Source organism: Haliaeetus albicilla, chromosome 4 (genome assembly GCF_947461875.1).
Source record: "Haliaeetus albicilla chromosome 4, bHalAlb1.1, whole genome shotgun sequence".
Classification (NCBI taxonomy): Eukaryota; Metazoa; Chordata; class Aves; order Accipitriformes; family Accipitridae; genus Haliaeetus; species Haliaeetus albicilla.
This window is the reverse complement of record NC_091486.1, coordinates 48,450,774-48,471,711: the sequence shown is the minus strand read 5'-3', so window position 1 is coordinate 48,471,711 and position 20,938 is coordinate 48,450,774. Positions and strand designations below refer to the sequence as shown.

At 46.3% G+C, this 20,938-nt stretch overlaps 1 protein-coding gene across 6 annotated transcripts in view; it reads left to right on the top strand.

Moving 5' to 3' along the window:
* The first annotated feature begins 1,721 nt into the window (after nt 1-1,721).
* C4H1orf167 (chromosome 4 C1orf167 homolog) overlaps nt 1,722-20,938 on the top strand; it is a 27,394-nt gene continuing 8,177 nt past the window's right edge. Inside the window, exons 1-21 of one of the 6 annotated variants that reach the window (XM_069782448.1) lie at nt 1,722-1,969; nt 4,683-6,532; nt 7,089-7,123; nt 7,709-7,928; nt 8,111-8,286; nt 8,780-8,877; nt 9,237-9,423; nt 9,853-10,034; nt 10,358-10,544; nt 10,721-10,943; nt 11,492-11,673; nt 11,840-11,936; nt 12,348-12,490; nt 13,001-13,209; nt 14,004-14,148; nt 16,287-16,554; nt 17,130-17,238; nt 17,492-17,723; nt 17,832-17,967; nt 18,733-18,843; nt 19,563-19,950. In XM_069782448.1, the coding sequence (XP_069638549.1) occupies nt 1,948-1,969; nt 4,683-6,532; nt 7,089-7,123; nt 7,709-7,928; nt 8,111-8,286; nt 8,780-8,877; nt 9,237-9,423; nt 9,853-10,034; nt 10,358-10,544; nt 10,721-10,943; nt 11,492-11,673; nt 11,840-11,936; nt 12,348-12,490; nt 13,001-13,209; nt 14,004-14,148; nt 16,287-16,554; nt 17,130-17,238; nt 17,492-17,723; nt 17,832-17,967; nt 18,733-18,843; nt 19,563-19,622 (4,872 nt within the window). In that variant the 5' untranslated portion in view covers nt 1,722-1,947 and the 3' untranslated portion in view covers nt 19,623-19,950. Of the gene's footprint in view, nt 1,970-4,632; nt 6,533-7,079; nt 7,124-7,708; nt 7,929-8,110; nt 8,287-8,779; nt 8,878-9,236; nt 9,424-9,852; nt 10,035-10,357; nt 10,545-10,720; nt 10,944-11,491; nt 11,674-11,839; nt 11,937-12,347; nt 12,491-13,000; nt 13,210-14,003; nt 14,149-16,286; nt 16,555-17,129; nt 17,239-17,491; nt 17,724-17,831; nt 17,968-18,732; nt 18,844-19,562; nt 19,951-20,938 lie in introns of those variants that run through there. The other 5 variants (XR_011324472.1, XM_069782449.1, XM_069782446.1 and 2 more) reach the window with 5 other exon arrangements.

The window sequence follows — 20,938 nt, the reverse complement described above, 5'->3', positions numbered from 1 at the left end:
ATCTGCCCTGCTGTGGCTTTCAGGTAAAATTCTAAAAAAAAAAAAAAAAAAAAAAAAAAAAAAAAAGTTCAACAGGATTCTTTATCAGAAGAAAAAGAGTATGTCAGCTTTGGCAGAATGAAAATACCAGTGCTAGGATGATATGTGTTTTTCTGAGGCAGGTTCATTTTCAGTTTACATCTGTTATTCTACAATTGCATTTCTCTTGACAAGACCTGCTGCTGTCTTGACTCTTCAGTGACCAAGAGCCCTGTTAACTTTGCTCTAACCTCTAGAATCATGCCATTTGTATGTTTAAAACCAAGCAATTTTCTCTCAAGTTTGATCGCTTTAAACATAAGCAGATGTTTCCTACACTATGCTGCACAGACACTATAGTGACCTGCTGCTCTACCTGGACCATCATCATTTATTTATGCCTGGACCAAGCGCATGGTAAATGCCATAAAAGTGTGATGGTCTGGTTTACTCTCCTGAGATGAGTGTTGTGCATTCATTTTGCAGGCTGCCATGCAACAGAGCATAGGAATAGGAATCAATCTACTCTTGTGATCAGATGGGGAAGAAAGAAGAATAGGTAGGCAGAAATTTCTGGGGCTTGTGGAGTTGCAGAGCAGGCCTTTATGTTCAGTTAATGTTTTTTTTCAGCTCTTCAGAACTGTGCAGTGGCAGCATAGATCCCTGAATAATGCATTTAAACACTCAGGTTTTTTTCTTCCCTAGACCTGTGAAGCACAGACTGAAAACAACTGTTTTAAATGCTATGCTTTTGTGTATTTGCATGATCAAAGAGTTACATCTAGTGAGGCCTTGCCAGCCATTCTCCATTGAGAAAGACACCACAAAATCTATTGATACCCATCTAGTTGACCTGCTGTGCACTTTTCTGTGGAGAATTCGGCGCATCTAGGGGCTCAGGGGAGCAGAGCAAGGCAGGAGTTATGCTAGGCTTACTGTGCCTCAAGGATACCTATTTTGGGCAGTAAATCAGAGAGGTGAGGACAAAAACGAGGCCCCTCTCCTGGCTTCTGAGGAGGAGGAGGGCATTTGTTTTGGCAGTGCTAACAATAAGCACCAACGCGCTCTTGGATCAATACCTGGTTTAGTAGGGCGTGTGGGGATTCATCGAGCCTGTTGCGCTGGATGGAGCACAGCCTGGCTTCACCGCGGGGGCTCCTTGTAGCTCGTCAGTGGGGTCTCCTCACCCAGACGTGCAGCAGGTGTGATACTCTGCTCAGGTTTTTTTTTTTTGCTTTGTGGTTTTTTTTGGTTTTTTTTAAATCCTTGGGTCCTGATGTGCCTGGGTTTTTTTGGTTTTGTTTTTTTTTGGTGATGAGCTGGCAGCTCTCTAGGATTAACCACAGCCTGCCTGGTGCAGGTGCCTCCCTCAGCAGCATCTTCTCTCAGGTGGCCTGAGGGGGCGGGCGGGGCCTGCCCGTGTGCCTAATGGCCGGCCTCAATTGATGGGGCAGCCTCGCACCCCAGCAGGGCCGCCAGCCCGGCCTGGGCTCGCCCACGCTCTCTTGGGGGCGGCCGCGGGGCCTGGTGATGCTGCCCAGCGCTGCTGACAGGAGCCAGGACGTGGCGGGTTCAGGGTGCCCGGTGGGCGAGGAGGAGGAGAACATGCCCCTTCTCCTGAGGCGTTTCCCCGAGGGAGGTGAGCAGTGCCTCTTGCAGGTCCGCCTCATCTGGGCCGCCTTCAGGACATAGCTTTAATTAGCCGTGGGCGAGAGCGGCTTTCCCGTGGCCATCTGCAGCCCTGGTGACAGGCGGCGTTGCTAATCGCGGGGGATAAGCTGCTTATGGCGACCCAGCTGGAGCGCACTTGCTGCCCCGTTTTGGGCAGTAAGGGGGGTGAAGCTGCAGGTTTGCCCCTGCGCTCAGAGGCGCAGGCACAAAGAGGTGTGTGTCCCGTCCCTGAGGTTCTGGCGAGGCGCAGCGAGCGGCATGTCCGGCAGCGGCTATCAGAGTGAGTAAGTGCCTACGAGGAGAGGTGCGTCCGTACCCGTGGAGAGCGCTGGGAGCCATCAGGGATGCTGTGTGGGAGCCTGGGGCGTGCACCCCAGCTGTGCCAGCTGAGAGCAAGCCTGAAACGGCTCCCCCAGGCTGGGGCCGTGGGTGATGGCCCTCCTGCTCCCACCACCGCATTCCCCAGACACCGGCTGGTTCTTGGATGGCAGCACGCGAAGGGCGCTGCTGCCTGGCTGTTCCTCCGGTGCCGGAGCAGTAATTGCCCTCTCTCTGGTTAAGGGAAGACCACCTGTGTGTGCCTGTTGATCTTGAAGTGGTCACAAGAGGCTCATGCAATGGCAGCGGTGGTTCGGTTTGTAAGACTGAGCAGTGGGGGAAAAGCTTTGTTTCTAAGGCACTTGAAGAGTGATCTTGGACCAATCACCGGTCACAACATGGAATGGATCAGCCTTGGTCTGCAGGGATGGGAAGATAAGCATTGTCTGTGCAGTGCTTATGTGTTTATTATGGGTCTGTCATTGTTATCATAATGCGAAAACGGCATTCGTTTGAAAGAGCTTGATTTACTTTTCATGAACTGTGCTATTTACTTCCTTTTGCTTGTAGCAACAGAAGTATGTTGATCAGCTTAATTTTTGTTTGCTAAATTGGATTTGTTTCATGTTTTAATGCGTTAGTGTGTTGCTGCGAAGTGTATATAGTAAGCATGCATTAAATGTTTTAGTTGGAAACATAAAAGCTAATATGAAATCCATTTGTCATGGATTTTGCAGTTCACAAAATCTGCGACTTGCCATGAGTATCTCTCTTGGCTTAGAAGTTTTTAAAAAGCACTTCATAAAATCTTGTTGCCTTTTGAGTAAGACTAACTACTGCTTAAAAGTGGTTACGCTAAAGTCCTGAATGGCAATTTTGGGAAGGTAGGCAAACAAGGTTTTTAAAGGACATTATCTCTTCCTGATCTCAGTGAGACTGAAATCAGGAGTGAGTGAGGTGAAGAATACCACCTAAAATAATCACAGCAATGTCTTGAGAACCTGGTACCTGGTAGAAAGAACTGAAATGGAGAACTAAAAAAATCGCATGAGTTATCAAGAAAATAGATTATGTCTAGGATCTTGAGCATAAAGTAGTCCAGTACCAGGTTCCAGGTGTTCATGGAGCAAAATAGCACTGAAAAACATGATGGTTTCATGTCCTTTCACAATTCAGATCCTTTATAATGCCCTTTTGTGATCCATTGCTAGTTGGCTGGATATTCCTGGGATGCAAGGAGTGCTTCTATGGAACACCAGTCTGCTGCATTTTGTAGTTATACTTCATGCAGTGATAGGCACCCTAAAGAAGGCAGCCGTGTTTTTTCTCTTCACTCTGTAGTTGCCAACTTCTACTCATCTGGCAAAAATTACGGGCTCTTTCCGTTCATGGTACGCTTGGTGATGTATGAAAGGCAGTAACGGCAGTTCCCAAGGATAATTGCAACACTGCATGAGTATCTCCTGTTGCTTTGGTAATTGAGTTTACTCCCCAGTTTGTGGTGATTACTGAAAGAGTTTGTTTTCCTGTGAGAAGGACAAGCAGGCTGTTTGCAAACAGGGATGACTGAGGCTCAGATGCTTTCTTAGAAGAGAATGAGATAAACATAGTTTGGAAACAGAGTGCAATTTGACAGGAGGCTTTCTGGTATTCGATTATGTTTGAAAAAGACAATGGGCATTGATTTCATAGGCCGTGCTGTCTCTTTCTTTTCAGATTGACTAGGGTTTTTTTAAGATAATATAGGTGTGTGTGTCTTTTCAGAATACCATTTTCATTTTTTTAAAAGGGGGGTGGAAAAGAATTGTGGTTAGAATGACAGTGATTGACAACTTGCTTTTAAAATTTGAAGGAATGAAAGCACAGTCCCCTCAAATTGCACTTACCTGTTAGCAGCAACTGTGCTCAGCATGAGTGTTGTATGTATAGCCATCAGACTTAGTGGCTAGACTGCAGATTAGGTCTCCCATCTGTGCTGTATCTCTTCCAGGTTAGGGGACAATGTTGATTCTCTGGATGTGTAAACATGGTTTCATCCTTTAGTGTGGACAAGAAGAAATTGGCCTGCATAGCCTTGAACCTTTGCAGGGCTGTAGCGTGATACATGAACAAATTTTCACTTGTTAAGCAGTTAAACAGTACCTTAAGTTGAGACACTACCTTTCTTATCAGCCCTGGAGAAAATACAAGTGAGGAGGAGATCTGAGCTGGATTTCCAATCAATGAAGGGGGGGTAAGCATTGTACTCCAGCTGGAACCACGTTGCTCTGACTTCTGTCAAAACATTTTCTTTTCGACCTGTTCTTGTTTGGTGTCATGTAGATCTGGAAAAGCGGCTACAGACTACCATGTCTTGGCAGCAGGATAATTCAGCCTTGCTAGCAATAAGTTCTTTTTGAGGCTACAGGTGCATGCATAATGCTGGAAGTCTTTGTTTTCCAGGTTTTCTGTTGAGAACTGAGTCTGTCCCCTTCGATCATTCCTGCTCTGCCAGACATGATTGTCTGCTGAGAAACAGGAAGACAGTAGTGTCCGTAATACTTTCAGGACAGAGGCTGGTGGACTGGAGACAAGAAATTTGTAAGGAAAGTACCCAAAGCCTTTGGCAAACTAGGCAAGATGTGATGAGAAATATGCATGCTCCTTTGTTTATATTTCTTCTTATTTTTCTTCAGAGCAAAGAAATATTCAGAAGAATGTGAATGTTGATCTGTATTTGGGCACTAGAAGTCGAGTAGACATTTCTCATCACTGGCTTGAGGCTGCGGCATTCAGTGTAACTCCCAGCCAGACAGCAGAACAAGGCCGGCTGTGTACCGCACCTCTGTCAGCTGGGAAGAGAGATCCCAGTCGGAGACAGACTAATCTCTCCTGCCCTTCTCAGCTGTTCCAGGACAACACCAGTCAGTTCTCCAGTTCCTGCTTCCTGCAGCAAAATAATCTCTGCTCTAGGCTGCAGCAGCACAGCTCGAAGTGTGTGGCTCATAGGATTCCCCATTTTGCTTTGTCAGTGCTCCCTGCTGTGAATCTCCCTCAGAGATATTCACACTTTGAGGCTTATAATTTAGAAGGGAGAAGGAGTGAGAGTATTGACTTTCCTCAACAACACCATCAGAAAGCAAAGGCAGCTGGTAACTGCTCCATACATGCTGCTCGCCATCGCTATTTAGAAAGTAGGAAGAAGAATAGTGACTATCTGGTGGAAAAACAACAGCATCAGCCTCCTGCTGCTTCTTGTATGGATCCTGTGAACGCTTCACTGGTCAATGCGTGTTTATCCTCTTGTACTGTAGATTCCCCTCTTAGGCATGAATTAGTGGTGTGTCCCTCTTCAAGGAGCTCAAGCGAAAGTGTGAACACTTGCCATAGTTCAGCCCTGACCTTGGGGGATCTCGATTCATCTAGTTTGGAGTCCCTTCAGTCTCTTTTGCAATCCTCACAGATTTCTGCTAGTTTGTACCGTTCAATCCAGAGGCTTAAGCAAGAAACTGCTTTGATGGGGATATGGGGCTCCCTCCCTCTGGAGCCCAAGTCTTCTGCAGTCAGTGGCGGTTTGTGCTTTGCTGCTGATGATTCAGTTTCTAGTATCCTGAGCACAGGAGAACAGCTAGCTGGAGTAAAGACAAGTGCTGCTCAGGCAAGATTGAAATGGGAGGTCCCATTTGCTAAAGACTGGAGCCTTAGTGCGGTGACAAGGGACTTCAGTCGTGTAGAACCTCTCTCTGTCTCTCACAGATATGGACGCAGTGACTTGAACACATGGAGAACCAAAATTTCAGGTGACATCCAGCCAGAAACTCTCGCTTCTGGGGTGGGCTCTGGCGGGCTAGTGGATACAGAAGCAGATTCCTCCTACAATTGCTCCCCTTATTTCAGATACCAGTCCCAAGCAAAGCCAGCTCTGGAAACTAGTAGTTTTTATGTTCGCACAAGAAGTCATTCCCCTGAAAAGGTTCTTAAAGGAGAAGAGACATCTGATGGGGCATCCCCATGTGCTGTATCTTGGAAGAAAGACCTTCCAGCCAGTCTGTATCCAGAGGGTCTGCAGGTGTCACTAGAGACAGATTTGGGGGGGGCTCAGATGAACGTTGGTGTAGTAATGTATGGGATTCCAAGGGAAGTGTGCGTAAGAGTCGCGTCTCCTTCTGGAGATAAAGAGTTTAGACCAGTCCAGCAGCTTAGTATTAAATCTGTAGAAGTCAACAACTCTGAACCTCATTTTAAGTCCAGCAAAGAGTCAGAATCACGAGCAGCCAGAAGAGTGGCTGTGGTGGGCAGCAGTCAGTCCAGCCCTTTTGGTATTCAGGTTGAAGAAGGCTTTGGTGGATATTCTGGCATAGATCATATGAATGTGAGCAGAGAAAGAAGGAGAAACAATTACTCCTACCAAAGCAGCTGGAGGAATTGGGATGCTGATGCCAATCTCGACCAGTCTGAAGAACCTTCTGTGGAGAGGAGTGCCAAAGAACCACACTGCGATGAAGAAGGGAGCCAGGAACAGGAAACTGTGTCCAGAGAGGTGAGGGTGTGCTCACTGTGTAGCATCCCTGTTCACAGATATTACTTGTGCTTGTTTCCACTTAATGCTACGGGTGCAGAGTTGAGGTACAACAGTGATGGGGATGCTTGTCCTAGAACTTTTTCTGGCACTGAATGGCCAGATTCTCCTCTCTTATGGTCCTGCTCCAGCCCAACATAACACATCTTTCTGTCTCGCATGCTTCTTCCTAAAGACCAGCTTGTTAACTTGGTTGTTCTCGGGAATGTAAACACCTGTTTATATTCTCTGGATCTACATGCAGAGGGAAAGCATTAAACTGGTTTTTACTCTGTGCATAGTTGCAGGGCCCTGAGATTTCAGGTTTGTTGTGCTTTTCCATGTCTGAAGTATGTAAGAGTATTCACAGAACAATGGTGGGGACAGTGTCAAAGGCATCTGACATAATACGTTACCCTGAGGCAGCACTGTTCTGGTCTCCATCCAAAATGACTTGCCATGCTGGGCACAGATAAATTCTTCAATAGAGTATTGTGAATAATCATGTGAGTTACTGTCTTTTGTCTGTTTGCAGGTCTTGGAGAACAGCTTCTGGTCGTGGAAGGTGAATGAGCAAAGGTAAAAAGACTGTGTTTATGTGTGAGTGTGCTAGTAGTTAACAGGGGAGGAAAACTGCTGAAAAGTGGCTAGGGAGCCACATTCCTGGGAATGTTTGATTTTAGGACTTAACCTACGTTATTCTGCCATGGTTGGCTCAGGGGCTGTATCCATTTCTTTTCAAAGGGTTGCCGTTTAAATGGAGCATGCTGTAAAAAAACCCCCTCTGTATCTTTTAAATTCTAGCTTCTAGATTCAACCTTGGTTGTTGCTAGCAATGAAAAAGCATTGGTACCATATATGCTACTTTTCAGCGCAGCAAATTCCGGCATGCTCACTGCATAGTTAGCGAAGATCAAGAACTAGACTTATCCATGAGATGGGATTCAAATCTGTGACTGTGGATAAGATGTGTGTGAGATTGCTACCAATTTAGGAACAGTGATACCTTAATTTGGTGTGAGGATGCAGGTTTTTCACTCTTTAGAGAGAATGATTTGAAATACCTCTTTTCAGCTTGATGGCTGAACTCTGATTGCCACCTCCTGGCTATGTTTAACTTTCCTTTCTGTTAACTGGAGCTCACTTCTGTTTTTTCTCTTTAAGTTTCCAGCACTTGTGTGACAGACAAATGCTAAGGAGGAGTTTCCAAGCCTGGAGGGGACACATCCTCTGGAAAAGGGCTGCAGCCAGGCAGCTTTACAGACAGCAGCTGCTTCGGAAGGGGCTTTGTGCTTTGCAGTGGGCTGTGCACCAGAGGAAGATGCAGCTGGAGGTAGCTCAGCAGAGACATGCCTCAGCTCTGCTAGCTGTCAGTTTCTGCAGGGTGAGGACAGGCTAGGGACAGTAGAATTAATGCCATCAGTTTTCTGTTGTGCAGTCAGAGAAGGCAAAATTCCTATTTGGAGAGGGAGGGGGAAGGGGTACCCTGTGTGAAACTGAGTTATGTGGACTTTGATACTGATACTCTGCCTGCAGTTTGTTCTAATCTTGTGGTTTCTCCTTCAGTGGAAGGAAGCTGTGACAAAACGGAGCAAGAAGCGATCTCTGCAGCCTGAGCCGTATTCTCATACGCAAAGTTCATCAGTGGGGTTTTTTGGAGTAGGAAGATTAGCAGCTATGACAACGTCAGCTCAACACCAGCTTACAGTAGGGTACTCAAAGGAAGCTGAGCAGGCTTGTAGGTAAGCTGAGAGCATTCTCTTTGTGTTATCTTGGACAAGTGGAAGTTTACAAACACAGGGAGAAATTTTTCTCAGATGGTGGGAAACTTGTTTCCAGGACCTTGGATGTATTGCTGCAGATAAGCACTGCAAGAATTAGTAACTTAGTTTTAAGAACTAAACAATCCTGTTCCAGAGCTTCTGTGCACTAGTGTTTTCAGTCTGATTTGAGTGTCTGACAGAAATACTCCTGTACTATTTCTTGAGTTCAGCTATCACCTGCATATGTGATACAGGCATAAATGAGATTGGAGTGAGGCAATACTACAGTCTCTAGCAGGACAACAGAGGTGTCAAAAGAAAAACCTTTTGTTGTGTCTTCTGATTCTGAAGGCAGAAGAACAAGTCCAGACAAAAAGAGAGAGCTACACAGGGAGAAGGAAGGCTCTGGATTCTGTTCTCTGAGTGCCTCTTTGGACAGACGGATGTTAAAGCATGCTTGTGACTCTTTCAGGGTGGAGGGAGGACTGTGGACACAGCTTCATCGTAGGCAGAGAGGAGATGAGTTCTGCTGGAGAGCTCAAGCAATCAGAGATATGAGACGGCTAGCTGGTAAGCACATGTTCCGTAGCCTTGGAGGTAATCACTGTTTCACCATGTTTTTTGGTGTGTGTCTAGTTGTTGCTTTGACCGGACTCTTTTTCAGAACCTGATCCTGCAAATAGCTGGGCCAGTATCTGTGGTGGTGGAGGATGGCCCACTTGCTGTGTCATACACCTTTTGTCTTGTTCCTTGTATTAATTCAGCTGCAGTAGATGCTGTTGCTCCAGCAATGTGAGCTGTCTCCCTTAAGTGCCCTTTCTCTGACAGCTGGAGTTCAGCCAGAGGATGTTTGCTGTGTGACATTAAGTTGTTTGAAGTTCTTCTAAGTTATTTTTCTTTCTGTCAATCTCTTCTGCCCTGCAACACAGCAGCTTTCAGACTGTGGCGCCTGCAGAAGGAGCTGCTGAGCAAAGAGGAAGCCACGGTTTTGGAAGTCCGCGCTCTCCTGGAAAAGAAGCAGCTACGAAACATTTTCTGGGTGTGGCGTTCCCGATGCTTGGAAATGAAACAGATTTTAGCACTGACAACTCAGATGCAAAGAAACTTGGTCTCACGGTAAGTTGATGAGGTCTATTTTTCATGTGAAAAGTCTGTTCACTGTGAAAGTCCAAGGAATGGCAGAGCCAGTCCAGACAGTGATGTGTTGTTCATTTTAAAGCCATCTATTCTTTTGTTTTAGGAGTTAATAAAGATGAAAGTAGGGGTAGAAACATGAAAAGGAACTACTGTGGCCAGAAACGTTATGACTTGCCTCCTGTGCACTGCCAAAGCTTTTTGGTCTTGAGCTTTGATGTCCTGAAAGACCAAATCCAAGAGCACCCACTGTGGTGCTGTGCTCTAAGCATCACAGTGGCTTTCTAATGAAATAAACGAATAGAAGCTCAGAAGATAACAGCTTCTGTCTGTCTTTCCTGAACTCAGGAGGAGACACAAGCTTGTACACATGGTTTTCCATGTGGTTTTATTTTCCTTTGGTATTCTCAGGTGCTTCAGTGCATGGAAGATGACTGTTGAGCAGAAGGCACTTTACAGGTGCAACCTGGCCCATCTCAGAGCAGTATCACTGAGGAAATACTTCCAGCAGTGGGTTCAGATGCTGCAGGTCAGAGAAGGTGATAAGCAGGCAATGGTGAACTTCTTTCTCCTACAATGGAGGCAGCATTATGGTGAGCACCTTTGGGTCTGTGCAGAATCTAAGATTTGGAGGTGCTTAGGCTCCTTCCTCCTCTTCTTGTATGGTGAAAACCAGCTGAAAACAGCCAGATAACAGAGAGGCTCAGATGATACATGGTATTAACAAACCAGAGTGGGCAGAGAACTAGTTGTTCTGGATGCATCAGTGAAGCTACAGGGAGATTTGTTGCTCTGTTTCATAAACCTAACAGAAGGTCTTAAACCTTGCTGAAAAGAAGCAGTTTGAGGGCTGGGCTGAGTTTCTTAGGAATGCCTTCTGACAAACCTTGTCTCTTGTCACTCTGTACTGGTTAAGGACCAGTTATAAGCGCAGTAGCTGACAAGACTGCGACAGAGAGGCATGAAGATCAGCCGTTGTGGACTGCAGAGAGACCGTTTCCAGAGAAAACAGGCTACACTCTTGATGACTTCAGCCAAAAGGTGAAGCTCCAGAGAGTGTATCTGCTGTGGAAAGCGAGGCTGCGCGAGCATCACAGAGCTGAGTGAGTGAAGAAGAGGCAGTTTCTGGAGCCCTGCCTCTCATTAGTAGTGCCCACTTGACTTTCTGGTCCTTCTGGAAGAACCCCTTTTACCACCTATCATCCATCATGTCTGTACTAGTCTCCCCCTCTGGTATCCCTTTTCAGTCACTTTGCTGTCTCAATATCTTCTGTCTTAGCTCTTTCTCTCAGACATTGGAGCAGTGTAGACTCAGAAAAGCTCTGAAATTTTGGCACCAAAAGTGTCTCATGCTGAAGACAATTGAACAAAGTCCTAATCACTCACACAGGACTGTCTGTGAAGAACCTCTTGCCACGCTGTTTTCTGAGGACCTCTCAACATCTTCCGGCTTTGACAGCAATCCTTCAGCTACTCTGGCCTCTCAAAGCTCATTGGAAAAGGTGAGGAGGTCTTGATACATCCAGACTGCTCTGAGGTATTAAATTGCTGGATTTTTTAGGGGAAAATTTCTGCTTCAACATGAGATTGTCATCAGCAAACTGTGCTCACTATTTAGGCCTGAAAAGCACTGAGCCTGTGGGGTCCTGGAGTTTAAATGTAATCAGAAATTGTAAAGTCAGTTCTCTCTGTGCCCTTCCTGGTTCATCATTAGTGATATGGGGAGGTGCTGAGCCAGTGAGGTTCTCTTGTGCACTTGCTCCTCTTTGTGGCTGCAAGGTGGAAGGGATGAGGTACAAAGAGCCTCATTACTGAGAAAGTGCATATGCCCGTTTCCCCTTTTCTCAGTATAGAAATAACTTTCCCATCACTTATATATGTTTGCACTCCAAAGCTGAACTTGGTAGCCTGCAGTTCCTGTGGATGCATCCTGGACTTCCCTGAATCCTTGCCAAAAAGAGGAGTAAATGACATGGTTGGAGCTGTTAGCTGAGTGATTCCACTGCAAGGACACTTATCTCACAGCATGTTCTTCCCTCCATACCTGCAGGAATATAGTTTTAGTGACAGCAGCCAGCAGAGCTTCTCCTCCATTCTGACTGCTGAGGATGTCACACACATGCCATATTACAGTTCCCTCCTGCAACTACACCAGTGCACAGAGCTGCCGGCTGAGATGGGTGGGGAGCTGTACTGGCAGGCCTCCTTTCCTCCACGGAGTACTGGATCTGGGTGAGTTGGAGACTGGTTCCTTGGGATGCTGGTAGCAGTGGCCCCTTGTTTGATCTGGCTGAATTTTTTTCCTTCTGGATAGTCCCTCAGATGACGTCACACCACCCTTACAGATACTTTACCCTCTTCTTTCTTTCCCTTTTTCCCTGACACTTTTGTCTTGCAGAAGAAACTGGTTTGTGGGAGGTCAGTTCCAGTCTTTGGCACTGCAGAGTCCAGACAATAATGTCCAGCCTCTCACCAGTTACTCTACATGGGAAGAGGTAAGGCTGAAAAGTGGTGCGATGCATGTAAAGGTGCAAGTGTTTTCTGCATAGCCCAATTTAGCGAAGAGCCTTTGGGTTTCAATATCAGCATATGGAAGGTCTCATTGCTGTTCTGTCTTTGTTCTTCTTTCTTCTTTCTCAGACAGAAGGTTTGGGAGATTGAGGCATTTCTCAGGGCAACTCTTCCCTACCATTTGCCAGCTGAGTTGAAAATAGGCCAGGTGTCAAGGATTTAAAAGGGATGTGTTTAGACCCTCATGTCTGGGTGTTCATGTGGTGTGTGTGGGTTAGCAACAGGGTGTTAGGCAATCATAGAAGTCACAGCGGCAAGGAGAAAGGGCTGAGCTGCGTGGAGTAACTGTGTTACAGCAGCAGTTCAAGGCCCTTTTTTGCTTTTCTGGATTACAGGACTGTGGTTCTGACAAGGAAGTGAAGAGTTGCTGGCACCAAGCAGAGAAACACTGCCTGCAGAGGTACTTCATTGTCTGGTCAGCTCGGACTCAGCAACTTGTAAAGGCCCAGCAGTACTGCAGGCTCATTCAGCTGTCTCGGTAGGTATTGTGCTTTCCAGAAGTTTCCTAAAGCTGTCTGTTTTGAGAGCTCTACACTTGCTTTTAAAAAAAAATTCTTCCTCTAACTATCTTTTTCTATTTTCAGTGGGAGTTTTGCAGCCCATTGTTTTGGTTTTTTCCCTGCTTCAAAACTATTATATCTGAACACAGCCATTTCTGGTTTTATAGGATGCCTCACAAATTAGAGCAAGCCCAGCAATGCTGGTAACAAGCCCTGGTAAATTCCTATCCACTGAACTGGCCTTGCTCTCTAGTCATGCGGAAGTTGAAAAGCACAACAGGCTTGGCACAGCCAGGACAGAAACTTACTCCCAACAACTTGCCCTGTCCATCGTTTCCCTGACATTTAATGGAGAAAGGATGCTAACAGATCAGATTTATTTTCTGAACTCCCTCATGTGTATGTTTATTGTTAAAGTTTCAGTTACAAGGGTGTGAATCTGTGTGAGTTGTTCCTACAGTTGGTGCAATGACCTTTGTCTTTCTCAGAGCCTTTCTCAGGTGGTACCACTGGGTTGTGGAAAATAAGAACCGAAAAGCAGCAGCAGCCTTCAAACATCAAGTTCATTGCTGCCAGATGGCTTTCAGCCTGTGGAAGAAGAGACTGGCCCAGAAAGTGGAAGCTGACCGGAGATTCAGGTGTCACATTCACCACATGACTGCTGATGCTCTGTGGTGTTGGCATTCCTGCTGGCAAAGTGAGTTACCCCATCCTACAGCAGCACTTGTGTCTGTAGGAGAGGGATGCTGTGGGAATGGTCGGGATGGAAAAGGTCCCACTTCTGGTTGTAACTCTGTGCACTGCTCCTCTGGAATGGCACATACTAGTCCAGGGGTCAGTAAGTTCCTGTGTCACTGCCTTCTTGTGGTTACAAGCAGGACATGTGCCTTGCTGTTTTGTAGTGCTTTATGCTAGGGGAGATGCTCCTTTGGCAGCTAATTGAAAAAGGAGTGGATCTTGCTTTACCTGCACTACCAAAGGAGTGTTCAAGCAATGCATTTTAGCAGCTGGGGAATTAAATGGAGTTCAGATGCAGCATTCTGAGCTTGAATATGTCTCCTCAGACCCAACAGTCAGGCTTTGCTTCAGTGGCAGCAGGGTGTATCTTTTGCGGCTGTTTAACAGTCCTGATCCTGTCCCTCAAGGGATTCCACATGCTTTAAGTGCTAAGTACTTACACTGTGCCAGGGAAGGAACACTCCCAGTTTTTGATGGAAAACTGCCTTGCATATGAGAGTGGAAGTGATTTGCGATCCCTTGCTTGGGGAAGAGCAGGGGGAAAGAAAAAAAGAAGGTCTGACTGCCTTGCAGACAAAAAACTACAAGGTGAATTGAAAAGTCTCTTCAGCTGCTAAAGAGAAGACAGGAAATCTTAGAAAGTCTGGTTCCATTTGGTACTTGCAGCAGATGTATTCTTTGTTCTTGTCTGGACTCCGCCATGGAAAAAAAATTGTTGGGCTCAGCTAAGGAAGTTCTTGTGTTCTCTCACAGGGAAGCGTGCTGTGAGAGAGCTGCAGCAGCGATGGGCTCAGCACAGCTGCCAGGAGAAGAAGAGGTTGGTCCTGCAGACATGGTATTGCCAAGCAAGGAAGCAGAAATATGCTGCTTTATTCTGGGAACGTCTTCTCCTGCACAGGTTTGTTTCCTGCCCTCAAAGCATTTCCAAGGGAAGCTTTGAGTGAAGAGCAATTTATGTAGCAGAGAATCCAATGTGGTATTTGTAAACTAAGCAAGGGAGATGCAAACAAATTTGTGTAGTTTAAAAAAGTGAAAGCCTTGTTTCCACTGGAATTATTCTGTATTTGCTGAAAGGAATACTGGGTAGAAGTCTTACCAGAGATCTGATGTTTACAAACCTGAATCTTTTAGATTCTGGAAACAGTGTGTTGATTTTAATTTAAATTAAAGTGAAAAATTGAGTTCAATGTATTCCTGCTGAAAAGCAATATTCAGTAAAGCCTATGAAGAGAGAACCATGATATTCAATTCATCTTGGTTTTGCTTACAGTATAGGTGAAGCTGTAGTACATTTTGGAGTCTTATGTTACGGTGCAGATCCTGAAAACACAAGAATTTAATCTGAAGAGCATGGTGTCTTCTGGCAATCATTAACCACTTCTTTTCCCTCTTAGCTGTTGTTCAGTAGGTTTCTCGTTGAAATCTGTTTTGTTTGTGATTTATGTTGTATGAGGCTACTGTCTGTCTCAAACGCAGTGAAGTGTCCAGCTGGAGTGGACCAGGAACTATTCAGGTGGTTCTCTTTGAGGTAATTCAGGAGGATAAGAATGAATAAGGTTATTTATGCCAAGGATTCATTTAAGGCATGAGAAGTGCAGGTTTGGCCTTAGCAGATTTCCTTTTGAATTGCAGGTTCAGGCTGAGAGGAGACAAAGATCTGCAGAGGAAAGATCAACTAAAAACCCAGTAAAACCTTAGTGGCTGTGATGCTTAGACTCTGCACTCACCCCACCCAACTGCATTTTCTTCTGCAAATCAATCTGTGTGGTGGCACCCTAGTGGGATGTGTGTTTGAGAGAAGTCCTTAATGTTGCTCCTTCCTGTAGAGTGTGTTTCCACCATTAATCTTCCTTCTGAGTTCTCCTTTGATGAGAGCGCTCTTCTAATTTCTCACCTGGATATGGTACAGGCTGAGCCCTGTCTCTTCTGAGGGGGGCATTTTTCATGCTAGGATAACCTGCAATAGATTCTCTTGATCTTCAGAGAAGCCTGCCAGGCAGAGGATATTTACACCTCTGCCCTATGGTGCAGTGGGGTGATTAGCATAATGAAAGTCCAAGTGGAACAAGGAACCAAAAGGATAAGCCAGGAGTTAAAAGCAGATTGGCTTCTGAGGTTGCACAGGAAGACTGGCCTCCTGTGCATCAGCCTGCAAGATATAGAGAGATTATTATGGGTGCAGATTTACAGTGCTGTTAATAGTAACTCCTGTGGACATTGATTTTTTTTTTTTTTTAATAAAATTGTCTCTGCAAAGATTCTAATTGTACATCCCATGTATGCAGGCCCTTAGTTTGTGACAGCCAAGAAAAAAATTAAAATCTGAATCTTGACAACAAGCTGCTGTCTTAAATGCAGCCTGGTTCTACAGCAAGAAGACTTAAGGAGTCTGATGGGTTCCGTGCTGAAGGAGATTTTAGCAGTTTTATTCTCATCCCGTAAAGAAAAAGCTGTCCTCAAGCATCATCCTAAAGGTCAGCTGCTGGCACAGAAAAAGATTGAAGACTTACTAATTTAATTCCTTTCTTTTTTTGAGGGATCCACTATGTGTAGTGGCAGGGCAGCCTAGGAAAAGCGTTTGTTTTCTAGGCAAAGGAAAAACATAGTATGACGTGGCATTTAGTTTGCAGAGGTCTTTGAAGAGGAGGAAATGCTAAAATGGCCAGAAGGAAGACGACATATTCCTGGGCTTTGAGGATTTGAGAGGGAACAGTGCTGGGAACCCGAAGTAAAATGAGGGCAAGTTTTTAGCAGAAAGAAACTGTAGTTGAGGAGTCTGAACTTACACCTGCCAAGGACAAGGCACTGGAAAACTAAGTAACATGGAGAAAGATGCATAAATGTTGATGGCAGAATAATAGGAACAACTTTTTTTTTTTTTTTTTTTTGAATGCTCTTTCGCTTGCTTTGACCACTTACATGTGATGCTGCGGGGTGGGGTGAGAAGGTGGAATTTGGTCTATAGTCTGTTTGGTGCTGACATGGAAATGTGACTTTAGGCATCTGCCATTTTTCTGTGCTTGTATTGTTTTTTAGGTGCCTAGTCACCTGGGCCCAGGTCACTGCTTGTAGGCTGAGGCAGCACGAAGCCCTCTCTTGTTTTAAAAGGGTCAGAGAGCACCGTCTCCTAGTTGTGAGCTTTACTAAGTGGAAGGTGAAATTATTGAGAGCTGAACAGCAGGTGCTGGGAGAGAGAAACTACAAGTGGCAGGAACCCTCTCAGGGTAAAGCCTGTCACCGCTGGCGATTGGCCTCAAGAGGACAGCAAGCCCTGCGCCTAGGATCTGTGGCTACTGTAAAACAGGTAAGAAAAGGTGAAGGTCCCTATGAGTCAGTTTTTCGTAACTGCCTGTTCTCTCATGAAGACCTCAGTGAGTCATTAAGTACTGAGATACAGTGACAAGGCTTTGTATAAAAACCTGGCTTGACTCATGATGACTGCTTAGTCCCTGCCTTGAAATTCTTTACAGACTGTGCACACAACTTCATCACCATAATCTGGCACTGATTGCAGCAACCATCTGGAGCACAGCAATAAGGAATGGGGACGTTTTGACCAGAGAGATGAGAGCACTCCTTCCTCTCTGCTCAAAGATGAGATGGGATAATCGCTGTCCCTGCAGAGTAGAGTGAGCTGTCAGAGTTGCAGCTTTTTTCAAAAGACTCACAGCTAGCAAACCACAAAGAGGTCGATTGATTTGGAAGGGCTGAGTCATTCCTGCTGGGATCTCATCTGTGCAGTTTTCAGCCTGGGGTCTAGCACATTAAACTACCTGCAGGGATATGAACATAAATGTATCTCTAAGGCTAGTTTGTGTATGTGCTGTCTGTGCGCCCTGTGTTTAGTCGTGGCTGCAGCTGTGTCATTTCTGTTTGCAGGCCTGCAACTACTGGACAAAAGCAGCTGCCTTTTCCCAGTGCTTACGGCAGTGCAGTACCCTGATAGGTGCTAGGAAGAGCAGGAAGATGTCTCTGTCTCGGTCCATGAGTAAGAAGATGTGCCCTCCTCTCTTTGTTTCATGGGGCCATGTGGGGAGTGTGAGTGAGGAGGGAAGAGGAGTAGTGTTTGCCAGCCTGATGACTGGGATTCCTCTGTGGAGTAGGTGCCCATGGCAGTCAAACTCTGACTGTGGGTTGCTCCTGTGTTCAGGAGCCAAAGGACTAAGGGCTCATGGCAGCTTTGATCTCTCCCTCTCTAGCTCTGAGTTTAGCTCCTGTGTGATTCCTCTTTTCTTTCCTAGAAAACAGAAGAGGCAGAGAAAAAGATTCAGCACCAGCTGCCCCTCTTGGGCTTTTTCCCAGTGCTATTCACCGCTGGCTGGTGATCTACAGAAACCAAAACAGGGCTGAAAGGCTGCTGTTCCCCCACCCAGTAGAGAGACCTGGTGTGGTAGGACCCTCTCCTGCACATGCAAGCATCCAGGAGAACAAAGCAGAGGTGGACTTGGAGGAGTGGGATGAGAAGTGGCTTGGGTAAGTGGAATGGAGGGCTCTGGGCTTCCTCTTGTTGCTGCCATCAGGGAAGGACTCCCTTGTAGGGCTGTTGAGCTGATAAAGCTTATTTTGCCCACTTACCTGTAGGAGGAAGTATCTGAGGTGGTGGCATCACACAGTGATACTTCGCCGGTGCCGGCGTGACAGGAGACTGTGCCGTCTAGCAAGGGGATGGCATCAGTGGAGAGAAGCCAGCAGGGTGGCAATACTGGCTCAGGTGTTGGTGAGTGTCTGGTACTGCTACCAGGGTGGCAGTGATGGGCAACCCTGCTCTGCTTGCAGCCTCACATATGTCCTGGGAGATGAGACCTGGGGATTTAACAAGTACCAGACTGCACCAGAAATCCTGGTTTGCTGCTGTGGCTACTTTTTCCATCTTCCTCTTTGAAATGCCAGCATGGCGGACTGGCATAGCCACATATTTAGTTGTGCTTTGCCCCATCTTACCAATGGGAAGCTGAGACAGGGTGATTTGTATAGATTGTCTGTAGTCTGTGCAAAAAGTTCATAGCAAGCATTACAGTCTTTGTCCTCATCTGTGTTCCTGATACATCCCTCTGGTGTCTGCAGCCTACCAAGAGCTGTCATTTGGCTTCCCCTTCTGCTCAGGCATAGCCATCTACGGAACAGACCCATGTTCTGTCTGGCTTCTTGGGCGTTAGCTGTGTGAGATGTGCTCTGACCTGCCCATGGGACAAGATGACGCATGTATAACGAGTGCATCCATAGTCTCTGAGGAGCTGTGCCAGAGCACTGATGGGGCACTGTCCTTTCCCCCAGGGTACTGTGACTTAATTAGTCACAATATTTGCAGGAGACAGTAGTTCAGCAAGGGCTTTGTTAGTAGTCCGCTTTGTTCATTACCAATGCAAAGTCATTCAAGAGGGACCCGGGAAAGGAACTGGAAGCAAGGTGGGAGTAGAGGGAAGTGAGGTAGTTTGCCTGCCAGAGCCCAAATAATCTGTGTATGGTCTCTTTTTCCTGGCAGGACCAGCAGCGGCTGATAGAAAAGGCCTGGAGGGTGTGGAGACGACGACATTTGCAAAGCTGTGTAGTGCAGAATTTTCTGGAGGAGGAAGCCAGGAGCCTACTATCTCAGGTTAGCATTTATGACTACTTTAATTCTGTGGACCTCAGTGAACCAAAAAGCACCCCAAAAGGACAACTGGTGTTCTCTGTATCTCCCTGCACAAAGTGCACTTGCTTAGGGAGAAGCTGAATACATCAAGGAGTGGGACTTGCCAGGGAAATAGCTTCCAGCTTTATATGGGTTCATCTTTAGGTGTTTTTCAAAGCTTTGTGTCAGTGGTTAATTTCCCTGATGTATGCCCCCTTCCCCACCACTACCAGAGATGTTAATCCACTAATCCTCTGCCTCTCAAGAGCCCACTCAGGGAAGAAACAGGCTCCACATTGGTGCAGGAGGACTGTGCTGACTTGCACCCGGGCGCAGGCATATTGCTGGAAATTTAAGCAAGCAGGCAAACAAAGCCTTAGCGCTCAAATAGCCAGTTTGCTCCTCTGCCTGCTTCCCAAAGATCCATGGAGGATTTGGTCCTCCTTTAACGAGATGAGAGCAAGTAGTGAAATTAGAGGGTAGAGGGGACATTGGTCTTCTTTTCTCACATTGATTTGTACTCTGCACTTCACTTACTGGCTACAGGAACATAGGGGAGACTGGGAAGGGCTCTGAGAGAATGGTGGGGCAGTTGGTATAGCCATTGCTAGAGGAAAAGCTGTGTTCGTAGGTACTGTGAGGGTGGCTGCAACCCCTCAAGGGTAACCTGAGTGTTTCACTTGTCCACTTTACTATTTAAGGCTTTTGGAAGGTGGCGCCAGCTAACAGCATTCCAGCTCAAGGACAAAGGACGCTGCTGAATGGTGGGGGCCTGTCTGCAGCTGCTGCTCATTTCAGGACACGTGGAGGATACAGCTGGCTGTCATAACAAAGAGCCGGTCCTGTGCAAATCAAGAAAACCAATGTTCTGCTCATGTGATAAAAGCAGTGCTGCAGGCCAGAAGCACGATAGCCAAAGGACAACCAGGAAGAGATGGTACCTAGTGAAAGTTCTTTAAGGGACTGATATCCTACCTCCCTAGAGGCACAAATTTGAGAAGTTATTCCCTTCTGTTGTGAGGTTGCATTCCCTTCTCCTCTGGACACCGATTTTGCTGGAGTTCTGATTAAAGATAAAAAAACGCCTTATAGGCTCTCCCTTTACTCAGTGCTTTTTCCTGGACAGTTTAGTGTCACACAGGGGAGTAAGTAAATACATCAGTCTTAGAGATGAGCAGGAGTCTGCCTGTGCAAACGCTACATCCTGTTGATTCCAAAGTCTGGACTGTCCTTGGTAGGTGTGAACACAGGTCTTGATTTTTAGATTTGGCTCTTTCCCTGGCTGGGGGGAGTTCCCACATGGCTCCTACCTCCTCCCCCTATCTAGGTCCATCAGCTCTTCATTAAGCCTTCCAGTGGGTGGCCAACCTCTTGACTGCTTCCTGCTGGTTCCTTTCTGTGCTGAATGGGCTAGGGATGAAGAAACCTGCTGGGAACAGCTGAGCACCAAAAGCTTTGCTGAGGCAAGACAGGCGTGTCTGACCCCCAACCTTCCCATTACTTGCTTCTGTGATTGATGCCCTGTAATTACCCTGGATATATGAGCCCAGTCTCAGACAGCTGTAATGAGAGGGTCTGAAGAATCTGGAAAAGGCTTTTCTTCCTTGCTTGTTTGAAAGAGATGCTCACAGCGTGGCAGGGATCTCAAAATTCCACTGGGAACTGCCCCAAGGTCTTGTTTTCCTACCCTGTGGTAGCTTTGCAGGATTGTTAAGTACACAAAGCAGCCTCTGTAGCTCCCCCAACCCTTTATTTCAACGCTGTGGGGCCTAAGGCTGTTAAGAGTCATTAGGTCAGAAAAGATAGGCTCTCTTTCCCTACAGGCACTGGAAAAGGACCACCACAACTCCTGTGACCTTGCAGAACTGAGCCAAAGGTTGTAGGTGGTTGCTTTTGGTAAATTCTAGGATTTAAGCTTTGGCTGTACTTTACTTAGGGCATGCATTGAAAGGGAAGGCAGAACTGCCTCATAAAACAATTGGTTTTCCTAAAATTTTCCCTTGTGCCAGGCTGATTAGTTTGCTAACAACATGAGTCTTTGCTACTTACAAGAGTATGGCCTAGTACAAGAGACAAG